The sequence below is a fragment of the Aegilops tauschii genome, chromosome 1 (assembly GCF_002575655.3).
Source record: "Aegilops tauschii subsp. strangulata cultivar AL8/78 chromosome 1, Aet v6.0, whole genome shotgun sequence".
Taxonomy (NCBI): domain Eukaryota; kingdom Viridiplantae; phylum Streptophyta; class Magnoliopsida; order Poales; family Poaceae; genus Aegilops; species Aegilops tauschii.
Window position 1 is genome coordinate 35,074,493 of NC_053035.3, and position 27,329 is coordinate 35,101,821.

Below are 27,329 nucleotides of genomic sequence, written 5' to 3' on the forward strand. Positions count from 1 at the left end.
GGAGAACTTTAGCTATTGCTATTTTTATTTGTCTTCGCTCGTAGCGGCTAGTGCGACCGTCAAGACATCCTATCAAAATCTCATCTTGTGAGATTATTCCATTTAGCATATTCGTAATTTTAGATTTCTTGACTATTATTTTCTTGCATGTTCTTCGATTTGCTTGCAGAAAAATCCTTCGTGGATAGGTCGATCGCGCCGTTGGCTTGGTCGATAACGCCGTGGAGTTGGTTCAGCGATTGCCGTGGATATCAGTCGTGTACAGTTCTCCCTGTCCGGTTGGTAGCCGGATCGTGAGGGACAAGTCCCACAAAAATCTTAATTATCCTCTCTCATCGAAAGATCGGGTCCCCAGTTCACATCAGAAGCAGGTGGCTGTGAAGGATTTTTGAGGTAGAGTAATTCTTAGTTAGCTTACAGACACCACATGGACAACACATAAAACTATTCCGCTTGTTTATCTCAGCCAGATGCATAAAATTATGCATGCCATTAACGAACTCGGGAGAGCGTCGGTCATATTACATCCATTGCCGGCTCATCTTCATTACACAACATCAAAGTGACCAAATTAATACAAGTTCATCACATTAAAACCAAAGTAGAGTCGCGACCAAATGTTATTACTGCAAAAATATAAACATAAAGTCCATACATACTTCTCATAAAACAACATACAACTATCTAAATCATTTAAATGCAACAACAAATGCGATCAAAATCGCAAGTAAGGTAATAATTGATCCAACAGCATAATGATACCAAGCCTCTTTATTAATGGCATATTTTCTAATCTGTCTAATCTTCAAACGCATTGCATACATCTTGACCTTGTGATCATCGACAACATCGGCGACATACAACTCCACTTTCATCATTTCTTCTTTAATTCTTTTCAATTTTCTTTCAAATAATCGTTTTATTTTTCAACTAAATTTAACCTCTCGACAAGAGGGTCGGTTGCAATTTCCGGTTCATATACCTCCTAGATAAAAATATCTATGTCAACTTGATGGGCATAATTGTCATAAACATGAAATGAAATAAATAGTTATAAAAGATAATATACCACATCTGAATCATAAACCGGACGAGGGCCGATTGGGACGGATATCAAAACCATGGCACTATATATAACAAACAATCATACAAACAACTATCTAAATCATACAAATAAGATTTTTTTACAAAAAAAAAATAAGAACAAGAGGCTCACCAAGGTGGTGCCGGCTACGGGACGGCGTGAGCGATCGACGGCGATGAGGACGGGGATAGGAAGGCACAAAGGCCTTGTACAATGCTAGGTGCTTAGAAAAATAAACCGGATTTTTGAAGCACCGGTACCTATTTCTATAGAAGAGACGCCTAATTAAGCGTCTGCCCTGTACAAATAAGCACCGGTGCTTAAGAAAAGCCTGATTTATTTCTCCAAGCACCTCTCCTAAGCACCTTGCATTTTACAAGGCCTAAGTAAACCACACCTACACATATGCAAACTAAGAAGTTAATTTGAGCTCAAATTGCATATAAATCAAATAAACTCCCACATAATTACTCCTAAACTAAAACCCACAAATCACTATACTTATGGAGCATGAAATGAGCTAAACTAGCAGTGAGAGATGAAAGGATGAAGTTGCTAACCTTTTACAACCCTTGGATAGATGGGGTGTCTCCAATATTGACAAATCTTGGCAAAAATGGAGGATGAACTCGAGCTTGGGGAAGGAAACATAGAGGATAGAAAGCTTGGAGTCGGGCTGGACAAAGCCGATTTATATAGGGAAGACTTTAGTCCCGGTTGGATATACCAACCGGGACTAAAGGTCTATCTTTAGTCCCGGTTGGTGATACCAACCGGGACTAAAGGGGCTCGCAGGGCCCCCAGCCTGCCGCAACCCCTTTAGTCCCGGTTGGTATCACCAACCGGGACCAACCGGGACTACATGTCCCATTTGACCCGGGACTAATCCTGGCCGTGCCCCCGTCCGCTCCTAGTCGTTGGAACCGGGACTAATGCTTACATTAGTCCCGGGCCCAAACCCGGTCGGGACTAGTGCTCCGGATGAAAGGTCAGTTTTCTACTGGTGGGCCCTGACTAGTACCTGGTGGTGGAGAGGTGGCTGGGCGTGGAGAGCTCCTCCGTGGTGCACCCATCATCGACGATTGGCCATGGATCTCCTTGTCCACCGGTGCGGCTGCTCCTCCAGGACTCGAGAAGAAGGGAGGGCCGGTGGCGATCTTCATGGGGGAGGAGGGATGCGCATAGGAGCGGTAGCGGCTGGGGCCGGAGAGAGCGGCGAGGGAGGAGCGGTGGCAGTGGAGGCACTAGAGAGGTGCGAGGGAGAAAGAGAAGTGAGATGAGAGAGCCGAAACCTAGCATCTCATCCCATTGGGGCAGAGCAATGAATTGGAGTGATCAATGTGGTGTCCGTCGATCTGGAATTCCGCTAGTGCCCATAATGGGCGGCCAAAACTACAGGCGGTGGCACGGCTTTTCTACCGCACAAGAAGCCCACCGGGCACCCTTCTAGCCACGGCCGCTGATAGGCGTGGCCCACAGGAGACTGGACCCCACGAATCAGTGACTTACGACCAATATACATAAGTGAGGAATGAGGCCAGGAGAAACAATTGGAATGAACGAGCGGGCATGATCGAGAAACCTCAGCCTGGACCCACAGATCGGACGGTCCCTATTCCAAACGACCTGAGAAGCCTCATGTTCCGGCATGAATCAAGAATTGAGATTTGATATGCTTGCTCTTCATTAGTGCCGGAGCTATGTGTTGGCTTGAGGGGGCAAGGGGGCAATGCCCCCACCCCACCCCCCCCCCCCCCCCCCCCGCCTTCATACGGACAACGGACTGCAATAAGTGAGTATTGGTCTCGATTTCTTTTCTTCTTGTGAATCAATTGACTTGCCCTGGTTAGAATTGTTTTGATAATTTAAATTCTTTGATGTTCTCATCTGTTACAATCTATCCAAAGGTTGATTCTCATGAAAACATTTGATTCATTTTTAGCTCCTTTCATTTTCATATTTTCTTTAACCATCACCATGTTGAACTTTTGAAGTTCGGGGGTCATGCTGAGAATATTTTTCCCTATATAATGACTTTCCTTTCCCGTTGATTTTTTTCTTTCAAACTCACAGTTTTTTTAGCTTGAAAACACATAGCCCTCACCACTAGATATTCTTCATATATCCACTAACGGTAACCAACTTACTTAATTTCAACTTTTTTTCCTTCAAACATGCATATTGTACTTTTCCCCTGATATGTTCCAAGGGAAGAAGAAATTCTTGATTATCTGTTTAAGTTATGAGCGCCACATGTTATTTTATTTTCTCTCTTCTCTTACAGACAACTATCTTCATTTTGTCATTTTATTCTCTTACAACGACAATGCTATAACAAGGGACGAAGACAATGGAGGTGGATGGGAAGGAGGGGCATGCAGAAATATGCTGCTTTGTCTTCTTGCAGTGAGATGGTGGCTAGCTAGGGAGACATGGGCGATTATCGAGGATAAAAGAAGCTGGATATATAATCGATATTTGTCCTTGTATGATCACTTGTTGTCATGTTTGGAAAACGTTTTTGTATTAAATCAATTGTTTAAATAGTACACAAACATTCAACTAGTTCCTCTATAATAAAATCAACATCTGTGTTACTCACATGTTCCTTTGTTACAAACGCCTTGCATGATAGGTTTTGTTAAGAAAAATCTTTAGTGTACGCCATTAATATGAAAGTTTTGTGATACATAATCATAATAAAAAATAAGTACTATTATCTGAATCCTTCACCGAGGGCGGGAGGTGTCGCCACCTGTATATTGATCCGAGTTAATAAAAACTAAGCCGGTTTATGAGGGAAAGCGGGTAGTACAACATGATCCAATTTATGTGAGAAACCAGATCAAAAACCTTGATCCAATTTATGAGAAAAAACGGATAAAAAAACCTTGAAAAAACTTAAAACCCGAGGAGCAACACATCCTGCTAATGCAAGAACAAGGAAAACACACAAAACACCCCACACAGTTATAAGAGAACACAAAGTTCAACTGCGTAAGGATGTATGAGGCTGGGTGGTGCAGTATAGGTTATGTTGTAGAGAAAAACTTTGTTTTTGCCACTCTGGCTTTTGCCCACTTGGTTTATGTCACTCTAGAATTTGACATTTCACTTTTCCACTCTTAGTTTTTGAAAATACATCACAATTGCCATTCCGTGGAAAAAGCAAAAAATTCACGGTGTCAATTGTGATACATTATCAAAAGTTAAGAGTGGTAAAAATGAAATGAAAAATATTTGCTTTTTTCCACGGCCTGGCATTTGTGATATATTGTCAAAAGCTAAGTGTGATAAAAGTGAGATGTCACATTCTAGAGTGACATAACATAGTGAGCAAAAACTAGAATGGCGAAACAAAGTTTTCCCAACGTTGTAACCACCCACAAGACAACATGGTCACAAAGTCAGCGGTCGAACGAGCAAACCACCAGCAACAACATTGAACCCACTAACATAGGATAAATGGAGCGTTCCACTGTCAAGGAGCTGCACCACTACCAGCCCCGAGCCATCCACCACCCAACATTAGGGTGGTCTTGCCCGTAGCGAGGTAAGAATCCGTGACGAGGTGAGAATGATGGAGGGGAAATTGCTGGATCCATTAGGGTGGTCTCACCTGTATCAAGGTGAGAATGACAAAAAGTAAGTACTTCTGAATGTGAATCCAACATAATTAAGTATACCAGCAAGGGGTAATTGTTGGTCAAAGCTCGCATTGGCGAGGCGTAATCTGCAAGGTATTTCAGAACAGAGGGAGTAGTAATGTTTCATAACTTTCAAGCAGAAGAACCGTGGTCTGCTTTACAAGAATGTTTTATATTCAGCTACTCCAGCGACATATATTTCGGTAGAGAGGGAGTATTTGTTATCTTCTTGAGAGAATAAATCATGATACACGTGACATCTTGAGCAAACACATGATTCATTTTGCAGTACATATTTTTTCCGTTATATTTTGTATCAGTCGAATGTTCCGAGCTGTGTAGGCTAGGTAGTGTTACCCAAGGATCAACTTACTATTGAAACCAGACAGCACGCACCAGGTACATGTACCCGAAAATCGGCATGTCGTCGGAGTTCAACCTAACTTGCGTGGCTTAGGTAGAAGTACCTGAAATACTCAAAAAATAAAACCGATAAAATGTGGTTCAAAGTTTTAAATGGGGTAAAATTGATTAAAATTGCTTAAATGAGGTAACCCCTCTCAAAAATGACAAAAGATGGGACAAAAAAATAGATTCTTTTTTCCACACGCCTCCCAGCTGGGAGCCAGGTTCCATTACGTCATCTTGGGCGAAGTTATTGTTGCTTCTTACTTGGCATATATGCAGCAAACTATCCTCGTGATGAAGACTTGGTAAAAGAACTAGCTAGCTTCTAGTAAACCACTGAAGTTGTCGAGTTGCCAAGTGTGTTTATCTCCTATGCTTCTAAAAAACTATGCCTCGACGGTCACAAGGAACTCTCCGACGAATCAAATGCAAGTACAATGCCTGATCATAAAATACAAGCAGAATGCCAGGCCCTAACAAGAAACCCCAACAAGAACCAGCTCAGTTTTTCAGAAGATCCAAGAACGAGATTAGCCGCTGGAGCAACAAGAATCATTCCTTCTCTGTGGCTCTTGGTGCGTGTCGTTCATTCTGCAGCATCTCTCACTATAAATTCTGCCGATCATTCACTCGGATGACATAACTGCAGCATCGACGACTACTTGTACGTAGCTAGGATCGCCGCCGCCGAGCTAGATCTCAGTTATACTTGCGTCAATGGCGTGTCCACCGCACGCGATCGTCATCCCCTACCCAGCGCAGGGGCACGTCATCCCGCTCATGGAGGTCGCGCACGCGCTGGCCGACAGGGGCTTCAACGTCACCTTCGTCAACACCGAGTTCAACCACGCCCGTGTCGTCGCCTCCATGTCCAACGGCGCCGGCAGCGGGCTGGGCCGGATCCGGCTCGTGGAGGTGCCGGACGGCATGGCCCCCAGGGAGGACCGGAACCAGCTGGTGAGGCTTACCATACTCATGGCAGAGTTCATGGCGCCGCGGGTGGAGGAGCTCATTCTCCGGAGCGGCAAGGACGGCGCGTGCCCGGGCAAGATCACGTGCATGGTGACGGACTACAACGTCGGGTATTGGGCGGTTGACATTGCGCGGAGGACCGGGATCCGGGTGGGGGCCGTTTGGCCGGCGTCGGCTGCCGTCATGGTCACCTTGCTCAGCTTTCCCAAGCTGATCGAGGACAACATCATCGATGCGGAAGATGGTAAACTGATCGAGCAACTTATTTGACTTCTCTTAGTACATTATTTACTGATCTCAGTTCGACTTTGCATGCAGGGTCTACAGTGGGCGAGGGAACATTCCAGCTGAGCCCCGACATGCCTCTCATGCACAGCGCCCACCTCGCATGGAACTGCATCGGCGACCACGACCAGCAGGCCACCCTCTACCGGCTCCTTTGTGACGGCGTCCGCGCAATGGAGCAGTGCGACTTCGTCATCTGCAACTCCTTCCAGGACGCGGAGCCGGCGTCTTTCAAACTCTTCCCCAACGTCCTCCCCGTTGGCCCGCTCCTCACCGGCGAGCGCAGCGGCAAGGCCGTGGGCCACTTCTGGCAGCCGGAGGACGACGAGTGCATGTCCTGGCTCGACACGCAGCCAGAGAGATCCGTAGTGTACGTCGCCTTCGGCAGCTTCACCATGTTCCACCGGCGCCAATTCGAGGAGCTCGCGCTGGGCCTAGAGCTCTCCGGCAGGCCATTCCTGTGGGTCGTGCGCCCGGACATCGGCCACGGAGCGGTGCACGACTACCCGGAAGGCTACCTGGACCGGGTGTGCGGCCCCGGTGGCCAGGGCAAGCTCGTCTCCTGGTCACCGCAGCAGCGCGTGCTGGCGCACCCGGCGGTGGCGTGCTTCGTGTCGCACTGCGGGTGGAACTCCACCATGGAGGGCGTCCGGAACGGCGTGCCTTTCCTCGCCTGGCCCTACTTCGCCGACCAGTTCGTGAACCAGGTGTACATCTCCGACGTGTGGAAGGTCGGCCTCAAGGCCGTCGCCGACGAGTCGGGGGTCATAACCAAGGAGCACATCGCCGGCAGGGTGGAGGAGCTGATGGGGGACGCCGGCATGAGGGAGAGGGTGGAGGCCATGAAGAAGGGCGCACACGAGAGCATTCAGGAAGGCGGCTCCTCGCATGGAAACTTCGATGCTTTTGCGGAGGCCATGAAGAATGCGGCGCCTGAGAGCGTTCAGGACGGGGGCTCCTCACATGGAAACTTCCATACTCTTGCAGACGGCATGAAGGCATGATCATCTGCTGCTTGAGTGTACGTGTGGTAGTGTGTGCAATTTTGCATTCCCACACAGAATAAAAAGTTCGACTATCACCATTTGCCTTTATATTTGCCGCTTTTCTGTTTGCGAGTAACTTCTGGACGGAGGAAGTATACTCTCTCCGTCCCGAATTACTTATCGATAGAAATAGATATATCTAGAACTAAAACAAATCTTACAAAAAGTTACAGAGATAGTACCTGAGAATTTTGCATGCGTCCGTAAATAACATGATGAAGAGCAGCAATGTACGTAGCCCCAAGGCCAAGACAGGGAGGAACTAAACGGAGGCAGGATGTCAGCCACTTCCTATTCTACGCTTAAAGCACAAGTTATAGCTGGAACGGTACACAGCGCACACATCACCTAATCGTCGCTTGCGTAGTGAGCCGGCCCATGTGGAATTTTTTCCGCTGGTTTTTGGAAGGTTCCCCCAGTTTTTTGGTGCGGTTTTTTCTGTGGTTTATTTTAGAACGGCTTTTATTCAGTTTCCCTTTTCCTTTTCTTCTCTTAATTTGTGATTTTTTTCAAATTCATGAACATTTTTATACCCTCAATTTATTTTTAAATTCATGATTTTTTTTTAAAATCCACAACTCCTTTCTAAATCGGTGAATTTTTTTAAATCCGCAAACTTTTCTAAAATTAATGAATTTCTTAAAATCCACAACTCTTTTCCAAATCCATGGTTTTTTCAGTAGTGAGCTACTAAAACAGTAAAGATACGACAAACTAGCCATGTTGAGATCAATGTGAAGTGGCAGTCCATTAAATAAGCAGATTTATTTTCGGTCAAGATTGCTTTTCACACAAGAACTTGACAGGAAGGGGAAGAAAGGAGGGGAGGGCATACCTCGGCCAGGACCTTGTTTAGGACCTGCAGCTCCTCAGGAAAGGGTCAGAGATGTTGCTGCTCCTGCTACTTCAAGCTTCCGGTCCTCTATAGGGAGGCTGGGGCGCCGCATCAAGGGCCGGCAATAGGGCACATGTGGAGCCCATGATGGCCCTCACGGCTACATACAAGAATCTAAGTTACATCAGTTTTAAGCGACCGGAAGAATAGCTATTAATCAGCCCCCTGCTCCGAATGAACACAGGGAATCACAACAGAGATCACCCTGGAAGAACAATAGTGCATGAAAAACAAATGTAAGGCAGTAGTATAACTAATTTACCAATATGCAAGGCAGTAGCTAGCTAGCCATTGTTACATCAATCTGAGTCGAGTAGAAACAAAAGTAAAAGATCATAATAAAAGAAGAATCTGCCCTGGGATGCCGATGGCCACGAGGATTGTGACACTCATCCTCGCATCCTGCTGCACAGGTTCAAGTGGAGGCTGCCCGTGGGGATGCAACCGTGCGACGTGGATGTTAGGGACCGGTATAGGACATCCCACAACATGGTCACACCACTCAAGGCCGTGCCACTGCCTTTGTTCCTGTGATGTGGTACATCACCGGTGGTGTCAGTTTGCATATATATATGTGGTATATGTGTTTGTCTTAACACGAAATTAATATTAGAGTGATATGTTAGGATCACGGGCGTACAAATGAATACTACTTCCTCCGTTCTGAATTATAAGATATTTTGAATATTTCAATATGAACTACATACGGATTGAAATGAGTGAACAAACACACTAAAATGCGTTTATATATACATTTGATTCAGAAAAGAGTTGAAACAGCTTATAATAGTGCATGGAGAGAGTAGTTAATATTCGTCTAGTGTGCCAAGCAAGTTTGTTGGAACAGCTTATAATAACGGACCGCTAATAATCCTGCTTGTTAGTGTACTCTGTGTTCCGTGGACGTGACCAATAGCTGGTTTATCAAAAATGAAAAACAAACGATATCCTGGAAACACGCATGAACACGCGGACAGTACTATAATATATCCCCTCTGTAAAGAAATATAAGACTTTTTATATTACTACTTTAGTAATCTAAACACTCTTATATTTCTTTAAGGAGGGAGTACTTGAGTTTGCTTTCAACGACTAGAAGGTGGGCAGCTTCCAACTTCCAAGATCTGCACGGGATTTTGTCTCGTATAAGTTGCTTTCTTGCATCACAGCAACAGCAAAAAGCTGATATAAGCATGATAAAGATAGGTGAACAAGACTAAACAACAAAATAATAACAAAACTCTAAAGTAGCATAATATTCAAGACATTAGTCAACTGATAATAATAACAGTTTTTGCACAAACGCAATATTGAGTGAGAATCTGGTGACCGTGGGGTTCCCTGCCCCATTATTCCCGGCCGCTAGATGTGAATCCTGTGGCCAGGCCTTAATTGTTGCCGTTCGTGCTCAAGCAAGCAAAGTTAGGATAAAGGCACTGGCACATGCGTACTATTTGCCGACTGAAGCTTCAGGTTTTAGTGTGTTTTGAGATCATGACGCAATCTACAGCAAGAAGCTTCAGGTTTTTCGGTTTGTTCATCACCGCCGAACAACCACCTTCAGAAACTACAGGGGAGTTGCACAGCTGCAGCACTAACAGAACAACTAATCTCACCGCGCAAGCTTCAGCAATTTCAGGTAGTACAATTCTTCAGAAAACAGAGTCAATTCTTCAGAAAACAGAGCCGTGCTGGACGTTTCTTCAGAGAACCACACAATTGAGGTAGAAGTATTCAGAGAACGATGTAGCATGAGTTGCCGTTGGAGGTCGCCGCATCCGGACGCCAATGTGATGGACGCTGCTACCCTGCAGGCCACACACACACACACACCATCACCGCGGCGCAACGCGTCACCGCGCAGCTCTCAACTCATGCTACACCGCTACAGGAAGTCTTGGTGCGCCCTGCTGGTTGTGGCCTCCTTGCCTCGGGCATCACCGCTACAGGACGTCTTGGGGCTGCCTACCTCCATGACGTTCACTGAGGCAGCAGCGCCATGGGAGAGGGTCGAGTTTATTTCTTTTTTGGAGGAAAGCCTTCATGGCGGTTTTTATTCATAAGGCAAGACGCTTACATCCTTTGTGATGACAGCTACAAGAAATGCAGGAGGTTCCTCTTGCCAAACAAAAGGGCTACAATTCTCCGACTTTCTAGCTAAAACATGTACCGCCCATATTGGCTTGGCTTTCCTAGGGAAAAGAATCAAAGAAAATATCACTAAACTCATGACAGAGGAAGAAACAATCGTCGTACATTGCCGCTGCAGGCCCAATGAATGTCCACCATTCTTCATGACATCCACAACTTTCATGAAATCGGAGTACGCCACCAGCATCTTGAGTGATCTCCACAATCTAACAATGACGACTAACTTAGGACTGACGAGGCCGTGGTTGACATATGTATGACTGACTGACTGACTTGTGCAAGTCAAAGATTATGTCACAGCTTCAGAAGAACTTGGCCACACTTGCAGGAAGGTAATTTCCACCAACCACAACTAGAGAAATATCTGCACACCGACATCACAGCAGCTTTCATTGACCTTGACTTTGCAATGTAAAAACTGATTTGCTTCAAGCTCAATCCACACGTGCTTCATATGAATGAAACCAACAGAAGTATGATCCAAAGAAGCAATATTTTGCTGTGCACAATACAATACTGCAGGAGTTGGTCAGGGGGGATGCTTTTCCAGAGAATCTGACCAACTGCAGCAAAAATACTGCCAAATAGTAGAGGGCAGGCTTGCTTATGTGATTATGTCTCTCCATCTTTCTTCATCTCGCTTAGTAACTTCTGTTCATCCGGAGTCATGACTAGCATTAAGCGTCTCTCCTTGCTCCAATATCTCCTCTTCTTCTTCTTCTTCTTCTTCCTCGTCCTTGATCTTTCAGAGCTTGCTACCGGGCAACAAAACCAATTTGTCTACTCCGGTTTCGCTGGGGCCAACCTCGCCCTCGAAGGCGTGGCCACCATCACACCAGACGGCCTGCTTGAGCTGACCAACGGCACCTTCCGGCTCAGAGGCCATGCTTTCCACCCGACTCCATTCCACTTCGGCAAGGCGCCCAACGGGACAGCAGTTCAGGCTCAGTCCTTTGCTGTCTCGTACGTGTTTGCTATCTACTGCGTCCAGGCCCAGACCTGTGGCCACGGCATGGCCTCCATCGTCGCCGCAAGCAGCAACTTCTCCGACACCATGCCCACCCAGTACCTGGGGCTCATCAACGACCACAACAACGGCGACCCAGCCAACCGCTTCTTCGCCGTCGAGCTCGACACCAACTGGAACGACGAGTTCAAGGACATTGACAACAACCATGTCGGGATCGACATCAACAACCTTGTCTCTGTCAACTCCAGCAGCGCCGGCTACTACGACGACCGCGACGAGGGTAACTTCCAAAACCTGACGCTCGCGAGCTACAAAATGATGCAGGTGTGGGTGGAGTACGATGGAGGTCGCAAGCAGATCAGTGTGAGCTTGGCTCCCGTAGACATGGTCAAACCCACCAAACCACTGCTCTCCACCACCTACAACCTCTCAACGGTGCTCCCAGACATGGTTTACGTCGGCTTCTCCGCCTCGACGGGCTCATTCGACTCGCGGCAGTATGTGCTTGGTTGGAGCTTCGGCATCAACAGGCCTGCTCCAGCGATCGACATCACCAAGCTGCCCAAGCTGCCTCGCCAAGGCCCCAAGCCTAGGTCCAAGGTACTGGAAATCGTACTGCCAATAGTTTCTGCGGCATTTGTTCTTGCTGTGGGCACCACTATCATTCTTCTTGTGCGAAGGCGGCTAAGGTATGCCGAGCTTAGAGAAGATTGGGAAACTGAATTTGGGCCCCATAGGTTTTCATACAAGGACTTGTTTCATGCCACCAAGGGATTTAAGAACAAGAATCTACTGGGGATTGGAGGATTTGGAAAGGTGTACAAGGGGGTGCTTCCAAAGTCTAAAGTGGAGATTGCTGTGAAAAGGATCTCCCACGACTCGAAGCAGGGGATGAAGGAATTTGTCGCAGAGGTTGCGAGCATCGGCCGCCTCCAGCACCGCAATATTGTGCAGTTGCATGGCTACTGCCGTCGCAAGGCTGAGCTTCTTTTGGTGTATGAATACATGTCGAATGGAAGTCTCGACAAGTACCTGTATGATCAGGAGAAGAAGCCTACTTTAACTTGGGCCCAGAGATACAAAATCATCAAAGACATTGCGTCTGCCTTGCTCTACCTTCACCAGGAATGGGAGAAAGTTGTATTGCATCGAGACATCAAGCCAAGCAATGTGCTCCTCGATGATGGACTGAATGGACGGCTAGGTGATTTCGGCTTGGCAAGGTTATATGACCACGAGACTGGCCCTCAAACCACACATGTTGTTGGCACCATTGGATACCTAGCTCCTGAGCTAGCACACACCAACAAAGCAACCCCACTTAGTGATGTGTTTTCCTTTGGCATGTTTGTTCTTGAAGTCACTTGTGGGCGAAAGCCCATCGAGCCAGCATCACAAGGCAACCAACTCACCTTGGTCAGATGGGTGATTGACCATTGGCACCAAGGAATTCTCACAGATGCAGTGGATACCAAGCTCCGAGGTGCCTACAATGTTGATGAGGCATGCCTAGCTCTGAAGTTAGGATTGCTGTGCTCACACCCATTGATCAATTTAAGGCCCAACATGAGGCAGGTTCTGCAGTATCTCAATGGTGATATGCCACCCCCAGATCTGAATCTGGCACACATGAGCTTCAACATTCTATCCTTGATGCAGAATGAAGTTTCAATAGATGACTTGCGTGCAGCCTCGATGGTGTAAATTCCACTTTCTTCTTATTCCAATTTAGATGCACATTTTTTTAAACCTTTTTAGATGCACATTTTTTCCAAACTCTACCATTGAATCAATATATTATGTGCAATGTATTCATACATGTGGAAGAAGAATTATTCTTGGTTAGTATCAAAAGCTCTTATCTCATATGGTTTATCATAACCTCTAAGAACAAGACCTATATATGTAGGGCATGTTCAGGGGAACACAACTACACAAGTACTTACATGTGCCTTATGTTGTCCTCTTTTTGTTGAACCATGTCATTTTAAGTTTTATACGTGTGAGTTCGTCCTGGCACAGTGGTGAATTACTCCCTACTTGTGCCAAGAGAGGTCTTGGATTCGATGCATCCTTTCTACATTGCACTATGCAAAGGTAAGGCTTTCCCTGTGTAATCCTTTCCCCGACCCCACCTGGTGCGGAAGTTTCTAGAACTGGGTTTGTACTTTTTCTACGGGTGAGTTTGTCTTTGTTTGGACTGTGTGCATCTTGTTCTGTACAGACCGGGTGTGAACTCTATGCAGTCCTACGACAGTTCCTGACAATGACCAATTTAAAATGCTACATACTCCCAAGACGGCTGACTTTATGCACGTGTAGCCATGGAAAGCTACACTACATAGCCGACTGACTTATGAGGCCATGTGCAGTAGTCAATATGAAAAAGCAAGGCCGACGCACATGAAATAAATTATGAAGGCATGCGTGGCTGAAAATAAATTACAGCCGCACAGCAAAGATTTTCCCACAACTTTTGCCTAAGCATCTATCCTGAAAGTTATATTCCTTTCATGGTAGGTAACCTTTACACATGACAAACTGAAGCTATGTGTAGCAGCTATTAAGTTGATTGCACACATTTATCTAGTAATAAGAAATAACTGTATCATAAGGAAAACATAATGATATTTTTTATTCTGATTTATGCTCCAGGCTGTGTAAATTTGGGTTTTAATTCTTTTCAGGAAACAGTAAAATGTGTATTGTTTAATATACAAATCAGAAAAAACATGGTGGCAGCCATCATACAGTGGGACTCTAGTGCTTATAATATTTCTAAGAGTTCCTGAGACGATCATACATATAGGATATATGAACCAAATTGTATAAAGATAGACTGGGAAACAAATAAAATATCACGAGATTGCATGAAAACAGAGTTAATACAATATGTGAAGAACCAGAATTAGGAAGTATCTACTACGCAAAGTAAAAGTTAAAACAATATGTGGAGAACCAGAATTTAAAACATTTAGAAAAAAAATGCCCTAAAAAAATCTTAAATTGATTTTTGAGTAATTTACTTAAATAACTAAAAATGGATATCCAAATAGGGCTATCCATATATTATCCGAATTATCTGACACCAATTAAAACCCAAGATGAATTATTTGACTTCGATGTTAATACGAGAACTATCAAGCACCGGATTTGATCGCGATTAATTTGATCGGTCGGATGGTCAGAGATAACCCTTCCATTTACACTGTAGTTGTTGGGTTCGGTAGGTGGCATGGGCAAAGTTGGAAAATATCTATAGTAATGCCCATATATTTCTCATGATGCATTGACCAGATGGCACATCATATAGTAACCAAATGACATACTGACCAGTGTGGAAAGCTACATGGACGACTGACTTTTCAAGTCATGCATGCATGTGTAGCCACGGAAAGCTACACAGAAGATATACTTGACCAGTGTGGAAAGCTACATAGACGACTGACTTTTCAAGTCATGCATGCATGTGTAGCCATGGAAAGCTACACAGAAGATAGACTTGTATATGAAGCCATGTGTAGTGGAGAATATGAAAAAGTAAGGATGACTGACTTTTGCACTGAAGTCATGACATGAGTGGCTAAGAATTTCCTTCCCTGCAAATAAATTACAACCATGAGGGAAGCATTGTGCACTGAAGTCATGCCTATCTTGTTTTTCCAAAACGTGTTCTTAGTATAAAATACCAAAACTGTCAATGTCATACAACGATGCCTGTGGAAAAGAGAGGGCAGGATAGCAACTTTTACCTCACTGCAAATTAAGTTAAATAGCATTGCAGTCTGCTCCTGCAAGCACAGAGAAGCACCCATCTCACATGAAGTTCCTCTTCCTCTGTTTCCTCCTCTGCTTTGGCCTCGAGCTTGCGTTTTTCACTGCAGCAAGCGATGACCAACTCTTGTACCATGGCTTCACAGCCGGTACCAACCTCACCGTCGACGAGGCTGCTTCAGTCACGTTGAACGGACTCCTTGAGCTAACCAACGGCTCGCTTGGTTGCAAAGGCCATGCGTTCTACCCAACTCCGCTGCACTTCCGCAAATCGCATGATGATACCGTGCAATCTTTCTCAGTCGCCTTCGTGTTTGCCATCCACTCTACCTACCCCATCATGAGCCGACAGGGCTTGGCTTTCGTCGTCGCCCCAAGCATGAACTTCTCAACTGCATTGGCCAATCAATACTTGGGCCTCATGAACTCCCAGAACAACGGCAACTTGAGCAACCACATCTTCGCCATCGAGCTAGACACCGTCCTAAACATCGAGTTCAAAGACATCAACACCAACCATGTAGGTATTGACATCAACAGCCTCCAGTCTATAGAGTCCAACCCTGCAGGATACTATGATGATAGGAATGGTACCTTCCAAGACATGGTTCTTGCTAGTGGTGATGCAATTCAAGTGTGGGTGGACTACAATGGTGAAGCCAAGAAAATCAGTGTGACCATGGCTCCCCTTCAAATGGCGAAACCTACAAGGCCACTCATCTCGACAGATTATGATCTCTCAAGTGTGTTGCAAGATCCATCCTACATCGGCTTCTCATCTTCAGGTGGAGAGGTCGACTCACGACATTATGTGCTTGGTTGGAGTTTTGGGATGAACAAACCAGCCCCACTGATCAATTCTGCGAAGCTGCCAAAGCTACCTCAGCCAAAGCATCAACCAAAGCTGCTGAAAATCATCCTACCTATAGGGAGCGCAATTTTCGTATTTGCTGTGGGTTCTATGGTCATTTTACTTGTGAGGAGAAAATTGAGGTATGCTGAGCTAAAAGAAGATTGGGAGATCGAGTTCGGGCCACATCGGTTCTCATACAAGGATTTGTTCCATGCCACAGAAGGGTTTAAGAACAAACACCTACTTGGTGCAGGAGGATTTGGGAAGGTATATAAAGGGGCCCTTCCATCAACAAAACTAGAGGTTGCTGTGAAGAGGGTATCGCATGAGTCCAGACAGGGTCTAAAGGAGTTTGTTGCTGAGGTTGTCAGCATTGGCCGCATCCGACATCGTAACCTTGTTCAGCTACTTGGCTATTGTAGGAGAAAAGATGAACTCCTTTTGGTGTATGACTACATGTCAAATGGTAGCCTTGATAAGTATTTGTATTGTGATGATCCAATGCTTATACTAAACTGGGCTCAGAGGTTTCGGATAATAAAGGATATTGCATCAGGCTTGCTCTACCTCCATGAAAAATGGGAGAAAGTGGTCATCCACCGTGACATCAAAGCAAGCAACGTACTCCTTGATAGTGAAATGAATGGGAGGCTAGGTGACTTTGGCCTTGCAAGACTTTATGATCATGGAACTGATATGCAGACCACACATGTGGTTGGTACCATTGGGTACCTAGCCCCAGAACTGATATGCACAGGTAAGGCAACTCCTCTCACCGATGTGTTTGCCTTTGGGATTTTCCTTCTTGAGGTTGCCTGTGGGCAAAGGCCAGTTAACAGCAATGCACGAGTAAATCAACCTTTGTTAGTTGATTGGGTTCTTGAGCATTGGAATAAGGGATCACTGGCTGAGGCAGTAGATACGAGGCTACAGAATGACTATAATGTTGACGAGGCATGCCTAGTGCTAAAGCTAGGACTACTATGTGCACACCCATTTACCAATGCAAGGCCCAACATGCAGAGTATCATGCGGTACCTTGCTGGCGAGTCGCAACTCCCAGAGTTGACAGATACAGATATGAGCTTCAGCTTGCTCTCTCAAATGCAGGGTCAAGGGTTTGACCGTTATGCGTTGTCATATCTTTCATTAAACACGAGCATTGGCACAATATCTGGTCTTTCAGGAGGAAGATGATATCAATCTTGGTTGATGTTATAATTATAATATATGTGAGCTTGCATGCCACATATTATATTTAGTACCAGGTCATGTAATGTTTGGGGCTAGGTTACTCTTCTCAGAGGCTTTTCTTATTGTTAGAGTAGTGCGTAATTGCTTTCCGAAAGGTGCTTACAGCTCATAATTTTAATATCTAAACGAAGAAGCTACCTGCGTACTTGTGGGTTGATTTACATATGCATCATTCAGTTGCTTATTACGAGGTGTTTCACAGCCGACAAATAAATACTCCCTCCGTCCGGAAAAGCTTGTCCCAAGTTTGTTCCTCAAATGGATGTATCTAGCACTAATTTGGTGCTAGATAAATCCATTTGAGGGACAGGTTTTTTCGGACGGAGGGAGTACTATCTTTGTATTTATGGGTTGATTTACGGACGCGGTGTTTTGGCTCTTAGGTGCATATGCACCCATTGTCTAAATATACATTTTGAAAAGTTAAAAAATTCGGAACAAAAATCCCGCGGGTATATCCGGACATTCTATGTGCATGCACAAAGTTTCGGTGAAAAACGACGTTTTTTGTGGCTTGTGTAAAAAAGATAAAGAAATGCAAAATGAATAGTTGTAATGAAGCATCAGAAATTGTCTTTTTTACAGAAGCCACAAAAAACCTCGTTTTTCACCGAAAACTTTGTGCACGCACTTAGAATGTCCGGATATACACGCGGGATTTTTGTTTGGAATTTTTCAACTTTTCAAAATGTGTATTTAGATAATGGGTGCATACGCATCTAGGAGCCATTGCCAATTCAATTACATGTATTATTCAGTTGCTTATTGCATGGTGTTTTACAGCTCACAAACATATATGTATATAAAATAGAAACTGTGGGAAGTGTATCTACCTCCCTGGAGGAGGCTGCGTTTATCTATTAATTAGTTACACACAGAGTAAAGGTAGGATTGCAGCCATCTCCACCATTAGAGATGACACACAAGGATGCGGCGACGGTTCTGCAGCCTATCTTCCCTTCTCCAACGACCTAAAGACGCTGCCACCCCTTCGCAACCTGCCCCCATCACACCTCCTCCTCTCCCATGACCTCACCCCCCCCCCCCCCCCAGCAGCCCCACGATGCAACTACCCCGCGAGCTCGCCACCATGCCCATTATTCTTTCCAGACTGACTAGACGTCAGTTGTGGGCCCACGCAGTTCCTCCTCTCATCACCACCACTTGTGCTGCAAATGTACGATACAGGATACACAAGTGGAGTGCCAAACACTTCCCCGACTGACATGACCCTAGATGTACTTAATCTTTCACCCCCACCCACATTTAAGTCCAACAGCAGGCAACTTTAAAACAAAATGAGAAGAGTCTACAATACTTTATTTAGCTTATAAGTGGCAACTTAGCAAGGACTGAAAATACAGGCTGGCTGGTTTCACAGGAGTATTCTCAGACCAGTACGCAGGGATGACAATACATATCAGTGTGCCAGACTACACAAAAGCCAAAATGATTTCCATGAAATGTAAACCAAGAGTAGAATAATTACCAGCTGCTCTTGGCGGAGGTCATCTCCCTTTCTGAAAATTATCTTGGATGCTTCCCCATTCGCCGACTTAAATGTAAGACGCGGTGGATTTTAAGGCACTCTTGAATACGGATGACTCTTAGGTGAAACACTAGTAAGGATAAGTGTAGCTGCTGACAGTGAACGAATTGGCTGAAATGAAATTTCCAAATTAAACCAATTAAAGCAACTAAGACAAGTTAATCCATATATATATGATCCATATTTTCTTAGCTTTCAATAGTAAACAGTGAGCAAGTTAATGATGTAAAACAAGTATTGCCTCAGCAAAGTTAGGATGCCCACTAACAACTACTGACAACACCTGTCCTAATTTCTCGACTATAAAAGTTAGTATGAAACTAGCAATTTCAATATTTAATAAAGCAGAAATGGACAACAGATCATAACATGTGAGTTTTATATACAGTAGTTAAGTATAAATAGAAATTGCTGACCATGATAACCAAATGCTGACTGAGTCATCATCACATCAATTGGTTCACACTTTCCATTTTCCAATCAATAATACGACAGCTTCTTTAGCTTCCCACACACGATCACAATACTAAACCTTGCAAATTATATCAAGATAATGTGGAGTCGGTAGCTCAATATTATATAACAGGCTGCCTTGTCAATTTGTCATTTAGAAATTAGAACAAGGAATGTGAAATAGACATGCAGAAGTTACGACATAGATTCCTTTCAACACAGATAATGTTTGAAATGGAAAAAAAAGTGACATTAGAAACCGAATTCCAGTGTCCTTTGTATTGATCACTGGGCATGACCATATTATATTAATGAAGTCTCGGACTCGTACGGTCCAACATGCCTAGAAAGCACATTTCCTCTGATGCACATACGAAATACAACAGTACAAAACATAAGCCGTGCTGAGATATAAGGATAACTGGATGTTTTAACTAACTTGGATATCACTCACTTCCACTGAACAGACAAACTTTGTAAGAGCTTTCTTCTATCTAAGATAAGAAAAACGGAAATTCCACACCAGTTGCTTCTCCTCCACATGCATAATTCTCTGAATATCAATATTAGGTTACTCAACCTTTTCAAGAGCATAATTCCTCCTATATGTAGGAATAGTTACCAGAGCAGCTACATGGGATTCAACAGATTAGTAACGGCCAGTTTTTGCCACACACACACACCCGTGCAAAATATCTACTGAGATGTATGAAAACATGAAACATCATTTAGTTGCACAACCAGTAAAACTGGATCAAGCGAACAGCGGATTGTGTATGAAAAGGCATACTTCCACTCAGAAATTTATTGATTATGTCGGTGTATTTTGCCAACAACATGTTCAGTACAGCTTTCAAATGATATAGCCTTCACATCAGATTTAGTATGAAAAGGCATACTTCCACTCAGAAAGATACTGCTTATGTCGGTGTATTTTGCCAACAACAAGTTCAGTACAGCTTTCAAGTGATATAGCCTTCATGCTAGACGGCAATCAACCACCACATTTGCGGTATGAGACATTTATTTTTGCAAACAGGTTAGGAAACTCGAAACATGAAGAATGAAAAAGAAGACACATACAGCACTCTGACGGTAAATCAGTTTCAACCTGGAAGACACCTCTGGGTTGTGTGTGGGGTTCGAAGCTGCAGAATCCAACCAGGCTAGGTAAGGAACAAATGTTTGTTCCAGCATCTCGCAATCCTCCTTAAATTTGTTCACAGCACTGAAGGCAATCAACTTCGGTGTCAACGAGCCTCTTATTCACCTCGCTCCTTGTTAGAAAAAGTGAAAAGGGGGTCAGAAGAGAGTGGAGATCTGGGGGCAGGAACATGAGCGGAGGGGAGGAACGAGTGAGCACCTCGAGAGGCGGAGGGGAAGTGTGCGGAAGGTGAGGACGAGGCTGATGTGTCGCAGCGCAGGATGAAGCGGGAGTCGCCGCCGTGCCCGTGCTTGCCCTGCTGATGCCGGTGGTCGCCACGGGCATGGACGGCCGGCCGGCCGGCCGGCTACCGGCGAGAGGTGGTGATGTTCGTGACACCAGATGCGCCGCCGGCAGCAACCGCCGTAGCGAGGGAGTCCGGCTGGCTGTACAAGGGTTGGCGCGGCGCGGTGGCGGTGGTGATCCGGCCGGCCTGGCTGCCTCGTCGTCTCCACTCTGCAGAGCGACAGAGATGCAAACCGAAACCGGCTGGTGTAGCTGGGCTGGGCTTGTGATTTGGCGGCATCAGAAAATAGAGCCCAGTTCAGTCGCTCATTGGCTACATGGTTCTGTTCTCTCTGATTTTCTTCAGGTTTACTTTTATTTTCGTGTTTTTGTTTTCTTCAGTTTTCCTTGTTTTTTCGTTAGTTTTCTTCTTTTCTTTCTCGTTTTCACTGATTATTCTATTTATTTATTTATTTTCTTTGGTTGTTTTGTTTTGATCTTCTTGTTTTCTTCGTTTCTTCTTCTTTTTTGCACCGGCTTGTTGTCCTTTTCATTTTTATTTTCTCTCTATGGTTTTCTTTCTTTTTTTCTTTTTTTAACACATGGCTACATTTTACATACACACTGTACATTATTTGTATACATAATTTTTTTAATACATGTCTAATTTTTTTGAAATACATGGTTAAAAAATCTTTAAAATATATGTTTTGATTTCTATTGTTTCGTATACATTGTGCATTTTTAGTATACATGATTAACATTTTTTCAAATATATGTTGCCTTACACATTGTACATTTTTGGGATACATCTAAAACATTTTTAATACACATTTAAAATTTGTGAAACACATGATTAACACTGTATTTCAAATATATGGTTTGATGCTATTGTTTTCATACACATAAATTTTCTATATATATTTAACATTTTTTATATACATGATTAACATTTTTTTCAATTATATGTTTTGATGTCTTATTTTTTGTACGCATCTTACATTTTCCTTACACATCTGAAACACCTTTTTATACATGTTTAACACTTTTTTTGAATTACACATACATTTCTGTACATTGCATAAACATTTAAAAAAATTCATGTACATGCTTTTGAAAGGCGTAAATATTTTGTGAATGTCACAAACATTTTTTTTGAAAGCTATCAACATTGTCTTAAGTTATTCTAACAAAAAATTATATTGCATTAATATTTTCAAATTCTCGGTTATAATTTTTTGAGGTAAATTAAGTTTTGGAATTTCGACAAACAGACAGAAGTAATAAAAAGGAAAGCAATAACGGACAACAAAAGGGACTAAACCTAAAAGTTGGGTCGGCCCATTATTTGTGGCTGGGAGGGTGCTCCTTCAGCAAGACCTTCTTCGCTCTCATTATAAACGAGGAGCATAGGTGCTCCGCAAACTTGGACACAATCAAACCTGACCAACTGGGCCATTCTTAGTGTGTTGGCCCATTAGCATGTGTGTCTGGCGTGCCATGGGTCCAACACGTGGCTAAACAGGTTGTGCCCAGCACGCGGCATGCCAAGGGTTGTTCCTGGTGCTTGCATGACTTTATTATTATTATTTTGTCAGTTAATTTTTCTGTATATAGACCCAAAAACTGTCCAAAAGCCCCCAAATTAGCTCAAATTGGCCCAAAACACGCGGCCCACTTGGATCATATCATGCCAGACACATTTTAAGTGAGGGTCGTGCCGACCCACTTGGCCAGGTTTGGACACAACAGCCCAGAAGTTCAAAGAAGAAGAAGAAACAATATGATCTAAACAAATAATAGCATAATGGAGAAAAAGTAAATACCGTGCAATAACATCGAGCGTTCCCACCAAAGATACTAAGCACAAGTTGCTAATGTTTCACAAAATTAAATTTACCTCGTCCAATAACCATCACTTCGTTGTATGTCATGTTAAGGAGAAATTCCAGCACCGATTCGCCTGCATGATCAATTGTGCAAGCCTTGTATGCGATCAACTTGCAAGCACCACATAAGAAAAAATTGGGGTAAACTACCCCAATACTTACAATTATATTTATGGGGTTTAATAAACTTATTACCCACCTGCCCTTGATAATACAAAGGAATGCCCAAATCCCCTATCCAGAAATCCTGCATCGATGAAATCATTGGGTTCATAAAGTTCATTGAAGTTATAAAATAAGTCAACAATGATGTGGTTTGAAAGATCTTGATAATATAAAGATGATGGTGAAAACTGATCCCATATTGTGCATCCTATTCAAAATGTATACGGTCCTTTCTTAGTTTAAGGGATAGAAATATAAAATGGGCGGATGGAATGTGTTGCGTTTTAATTTGAAGTAAGCAATGGTTGTTTGACAATGTTGATTTTTTTATGGAAAACAGTGGGGTTTATTTGAGCAAGTTCCTAGTCAGGAGAGAAGGCCAATTACGCCATCGGAACCAAATCAACGGAGCATGACCTCATGTCCTTGATTTGAGCAACAAGAATGTTTATATGACCTAACCCCAGCCTGCCATCGGACCAAATATGAGTAAATTACACATAACCATCACATTTGGGCTAGATTATCACATAACCATATGTAGTCCCTCGGTAATAAATAAGAATAAGACATTTTAGAGACTTGTGTACAACCCGTCAAAAAAAGGGGGAGGGGGAGTACAAAGCAACATATATTGACTGAATATATATGAATTATGTATTTTATAGTAGGCAGCAAAGGCAGGGTACGGGGGCACATATTGCCATCGCCTGATTGGGGCCAAAATTTGAACAGCAGGGAGCGACAGCTTTCCCGCGCAAGCAGCTCGGAGCAAAGATCAAAGGATGGGAAGTAGCCGTTATCCACTGCGACAGGGCGCACCGGAATCGAACCCAAGGCGGAGCGGCAGTGGCTGAGCTCAAGCTTGAAAGAGAAGCACATGGTGTCAAGGTCAAAGGAAACAAGGACGCGGGGCTTATGGGCATGAGCAGCGAGAAGGATAGGACGGAGGCAGTGACGTTGCTCGTCCTCATGGACGATCTGCTCGGCGGTGGGAAGATGGAAGGTGGCCATTTGATGAGCCTTGGCTTGAAGGAAAGCTTCAGCATCGCCATGAGGTCGGCAGGAGAGGCGATATGCGGGTGAAGGAACGCGCGGTAGGCACGCGTCACCATGCCGTCCTCCTCCTCTAGGTGGCCAGGAGCTGCGCGCCCTGGACGCGCCCTACGAGGATGTGCATGGGCTTGGCGGGGGAGCATCCTTGGCAGGGCACTGCCGCCTTGGCCGGAGCCACCGTCCTCATGGCGGTCCATCGGGGCTAGGGGCGGAGCAGAGGGAGCGCCAAGCGAGCGCGCGACGTCCCATATCTCATTGATGAGAACATCAGTGTAGGCCCCCCCCCCCCAAGCCCATCGTTCCAGCTGGGCTGTTGCCTACTGTGGGCCCCTTCCTTTCCTTTGCTGAGGCGGTCGTTCTGCCGCCAGACGTCTACTTCGTGGCCCAAGCACTGGTGCAGGCCCACCAGGTCCTCGCAGCCCGGTCCATCTGCTCCAGGCCCATCAAGCACCTGCCTCCGCTGGGTGAAGGGCTGCTCCCAGGTGGGTCCGTTTCCCTAGTGGTGGCCACTGACCTCAGGCATGGAGCTTGCTCGCTAGTCCCGGCTCATGTGGCGGCCGCCTTCTGCAGCCGCCGGGCGCTACCGTCAGAGCCCCAGGCAGGGGACCTCCTTCCTTCCCCACCTACGCTGCAGTTCCTCGGGCCAGTGATGCCTGGCCCCTGTGCTTCCCCGCCCTCTCCTCCTGTGGCAGCGGATCGGGATGCGCTTATCCTGGATCCAGCGCTTGATCCCCTCTTGCAGGAACTGGGGCTCGGGAGTGCTGCGCGTGCTGGGCCTGGTAACCCCGGTCGCCTCGTGGAGCTGGCCATCGCCAGGGGCGCTTAGGTGGCGGCGCCACGCTCTCCTCGCGGCAGCCCCCGGATTCTGCAGCTGTATGATGGTGAGCGTGTTGGTTCTGTTGAGAGAGCCTCCAAGCGGAAGGCGGCAGCGTCTGGTGCTGCCTCTGCTAGCGCTCTGATAATCCCCAAGTGCAGGGAATCATCGTAGCAATTTCCAAAGGTGGAAGTGATAAGTATGGAGTGTCGAACCCACAAGGAGCAAAAGGTAAGATCAATATTCTCTCAAGTCCTATCTGCCACTGATACGACTCTACGTACACCGAACGTTTGCTTCCAACTAGAAACGAGAATTAAAACTACGTTGTGGGTATGAAGAGGATAACTTTGCATGGTATCGGAGAGCTAAAATATAAAAGTAGGTGCTGTTATCATAAAGTTAGAATATATTACTAAATATTATAAATAGCGAGTGTGGAATAATGATGGATCGGTGTGCGGAATTGTCCTAGGCAATTGTTAACAAAATCGGTAATCACTATTGCAATTTCATATGAGGGAGAGACATAAGCTAACATACTTTCTCGTCTTCGATCATATGCACTTATGATTGGAACTCGCAACTACTAAAGATCATTAAGGTAAAACCCAACCATAGAATTAAAGCATCAAGTCCCCTTTATCCCATACGCCGTGACCCACTTATCCGTGTTTATACTTCTGTCACTCAAGCAACGCAGACAATAAGTAAACCATGGACATATTGCAACACCCTACAGCGGGAATCCCTCACGCTTGCGCGACACGGAGGGCACCATAGGACATCACCAAAATAAAACATACAACTCATACCAATCTAGATCATCAATCAACCCAAAGACAAAGGGTATCTACTCAAAACATCATAGGATGGCAACACATCATTGGATCATAATATGTGGCATAAAGCACCATGTTCAAGTAGGGATTACAGCGGGGTGCGGAAGAGTGGACCGCGTAAAAGAGATGAGGATGGTGATGATGATGTTGATGAAGACGATCACCGCGGCGATGATTCCCCTCCCGATGGCACTCCGGCGCCACCGAGAGAGAGGAGGAGAGGTTCTTCCCCTTATGCTTCCTCCTCCATGGCCTCCCCCTAGATGGGGAGAGGTTCTCCCTCTGGTCCTTGGCCTTCATGGCGATGATGGCCCCTCTGGGATCCTCCTCCATGGCCTCCGGTGATGATGGCCCCCTCCGGCAGGGTGCCAGAGAGGGCCTAGATTGACTTCTCGTGGCTACAGAGGCTTGCGGCGGCGGAACTTCCGATCTAGGTTATTTCCCGAAGGTTTCTGTATTTATAGAAGAGTTTGGCGTTGATTTCACGTCAGGGGGGCCCTCAGGGAGTCCACGAGGCATAGGGGCGCGCCTAGGGGGGTGGGCACGCCCCCCACCCTCGTGGGGCCCCCGGGACTCCCCTCCGGTAGATTTTTGTTCCAGTATTTTTCATATTTTCCAGAAAAATTCTCCGTTGATTTTCATCGCATTCTGAGAACTTCTATTTCTGCACAAAAACAACACCACTATAGTTCTGCTGAAAACGGCGTCAGTCCGGGTTAGTTCTAATCAAATCATACCAAAATCATATAAAACTATTGTAAACATGGCATGAATACTTCATAAATTAGAAAGGCGTTGGAGACGTATCAGCATCGCCAAGCTTAATTCCTGCCCGTCCTCGAGTAGGTAAATGATAAAAGAAATAATTTATGAAGTGTGAATGCTAGCAAGTGCATAAGTTTGATCAATGATAATTCCAATCACTTTTTCTAGCATGATTATATATCATAATAGTAGCTCAACTCATAAAACTTCTCATGATCAGGTAACAAGCTATTCACATGTCAAACTATAGATCATAAACTTTCTTGAAGCTAACAAACTATATTCTTAGTCATCAAACAATTGCAATTCATCTTATTTTCAGGAAGCGTCTATGTCAGAGCTTTGATTCAGCAAACTCCACATACTCAACTATCATTTAATTTTTCATAGTTGCTAACACTCACGTGATATTTATGGGTACAAAGTTTTAATCGGACACAGAGAAAGATAGGGGCTTATAGATTCGCCTCCCAACCTTTTACCTCAAAGGTAAAGTCAACAATAATAGTTCATGATAACTTACATCCAATTGGATATGTATATCAGGATCTTTCTGAAGGAAATATGCCCTAGAGGCAATAATAAAGTTATTATTTATTTCCTTATATCATGATAAATATTTATTATTCATGCTAGAATTTATTAACCGAAAACATAATACATGTGTGAATACATAGACAGACAGAGTGTCACTAGTATGCCTCTACTTGACTAGCTCGTTGATCAAAGATGGTTATGTTTCCTAGCCATAGACATGAGTTGTCATTTGATTAACGGGATCACATCATTAGGAGAATGATGTGATTGACTTGACCCATTCCGTTAGCTTAGCACTCGATCGTTTAGTATGTTGCTATTGCTTTCTTCATGACTTATACATGTTCCTATGACTATGAGATTATGCAACTCCCGTTTACCGGAGGAACACTTTGTGTGCTACCAAACGTCACAACGTAACTGGGTGATTATAAAGGTGCTCTACAGGTGTCTCCAAAGGTACTTGTTGGGTTGGCGTATTTCGAGATTAG

At 44.7% G+C, this 27,329-nt stretch overlaps 3 protein-coding genes and 1 long non-coding RNA gene across 11 annotated transcripts; 3 read left to right on the top strand and 1 right to left on the bottom strand.

The window, feature by feature from the left end:
* Positions 1–4,309: 4,309 nt before the first annotated feature.
* Positions 4,310–21,053, bottom strand: LOC109760379 (uncharacterized). 8 transcript variants are annotated; one of them, XR_012201507.1, is made up of 6 exons: positions 20,705–21,053; positions 20,453–20,618; positions 18,829–18,999; positions 8,278–8,437; positions 5,105–5,198; positions 4,310–4,703 (listed from the first exon to the last, which is right to left on the bottom strand). It is a non-coding gene; the product is annotated as an uncharacterized lncRNA (long non-coding RNA). The 8 variants fall into 8 exon arrangements; XR_006665758.1 differs by having other exon boundaries at positions 5,128–5,198; positions 8,278–8,865; XR_006665757.1 differs by having other exon boundaries at positions 8,278–8,865.
* LOC109744924 (UDP-glycosyltransferase 83A1-like) lies at positions 5,205–7,436 on the top strand. Its single transcript, XM_020304060.3, has 2 exons — positions 5,205–6,355; positions 6,430–7,436. The coding sequence occupies exons 1-2, from the start codon at positions 5,857–5,859 to the stop codon at positions 7,398–7,400; spliced, it is 1,470 nt and encodes a 489-aa protein (XP_020159649.1). The 5' UTR covers positions 5,205–5,856; the 3' UTR covers positions 7,401–7,436.
* On the top strand, positions 9,469–13,312 carry LOC109744919 (L-type lectin-domain containing receptor kinase SIT2). Its single transcript, XM_020304056.4, has one exon. The coding sequence runs from the start codon at positions 11,156–11,158 to the stop codon at positions 13,160–13,162; it is 2,007 nt and encodes a 668-aa protein (XP_020159645.1). The 5' UTR covers positions 9,469–11,155; the 3' UTR covers positions 13,163–13,312.
* On the top strand, positions 15,250–17,523 carry LOC109744920 (L-type lectin-domain containing receptor kinase SIT2). Its single transcript, XM_020304057.4, has one exon. The coding sequence runs from the start codon at positions 15,279–15,281 to the stop codon at positions 17,280–17,282; it is 2,004 nt and encodes a 667-aa protein (XP_020159646.1). The 5' UTR covers positions 15,250–15,278; the 3' UTR covers positions 17,283–17,523.
* Positions 21,054–27,329: the final 6,276 nt, after the last annotated feature.

Bases quoted from the DNA above. Each gene is read 5' to 3' on its own strand.
- LOC109744924 (XM_020304060.3), top strand. From the start codon at position 5,857: ATGGCGTGTCCACCGCACGCGATCGTCATCCCCTACCCAGCGCAGGGG. The intron at 6,356-6,429 runs GTAAACTGATCG...CTTTGCATGCAG, and splicing joins CATCATCGATGCGGAAGATG to GGTCTACAGTGGGCGAGGGA.
- LOC109744919 (XM_020304056.4), top strand. From the start codon at position 11,156: ATGACTAGCATTAAGCGTCTCTCCTTGCTCCAATATCTCCTCTTCTTC.
- LOC109744920 (XM_020304057.4), top strand. From the start codon at position 15,279: ATGAAGTTCCTCTTCCTCTGTTTCCTCCTCTGCTTTGGCCTCGAGCTT.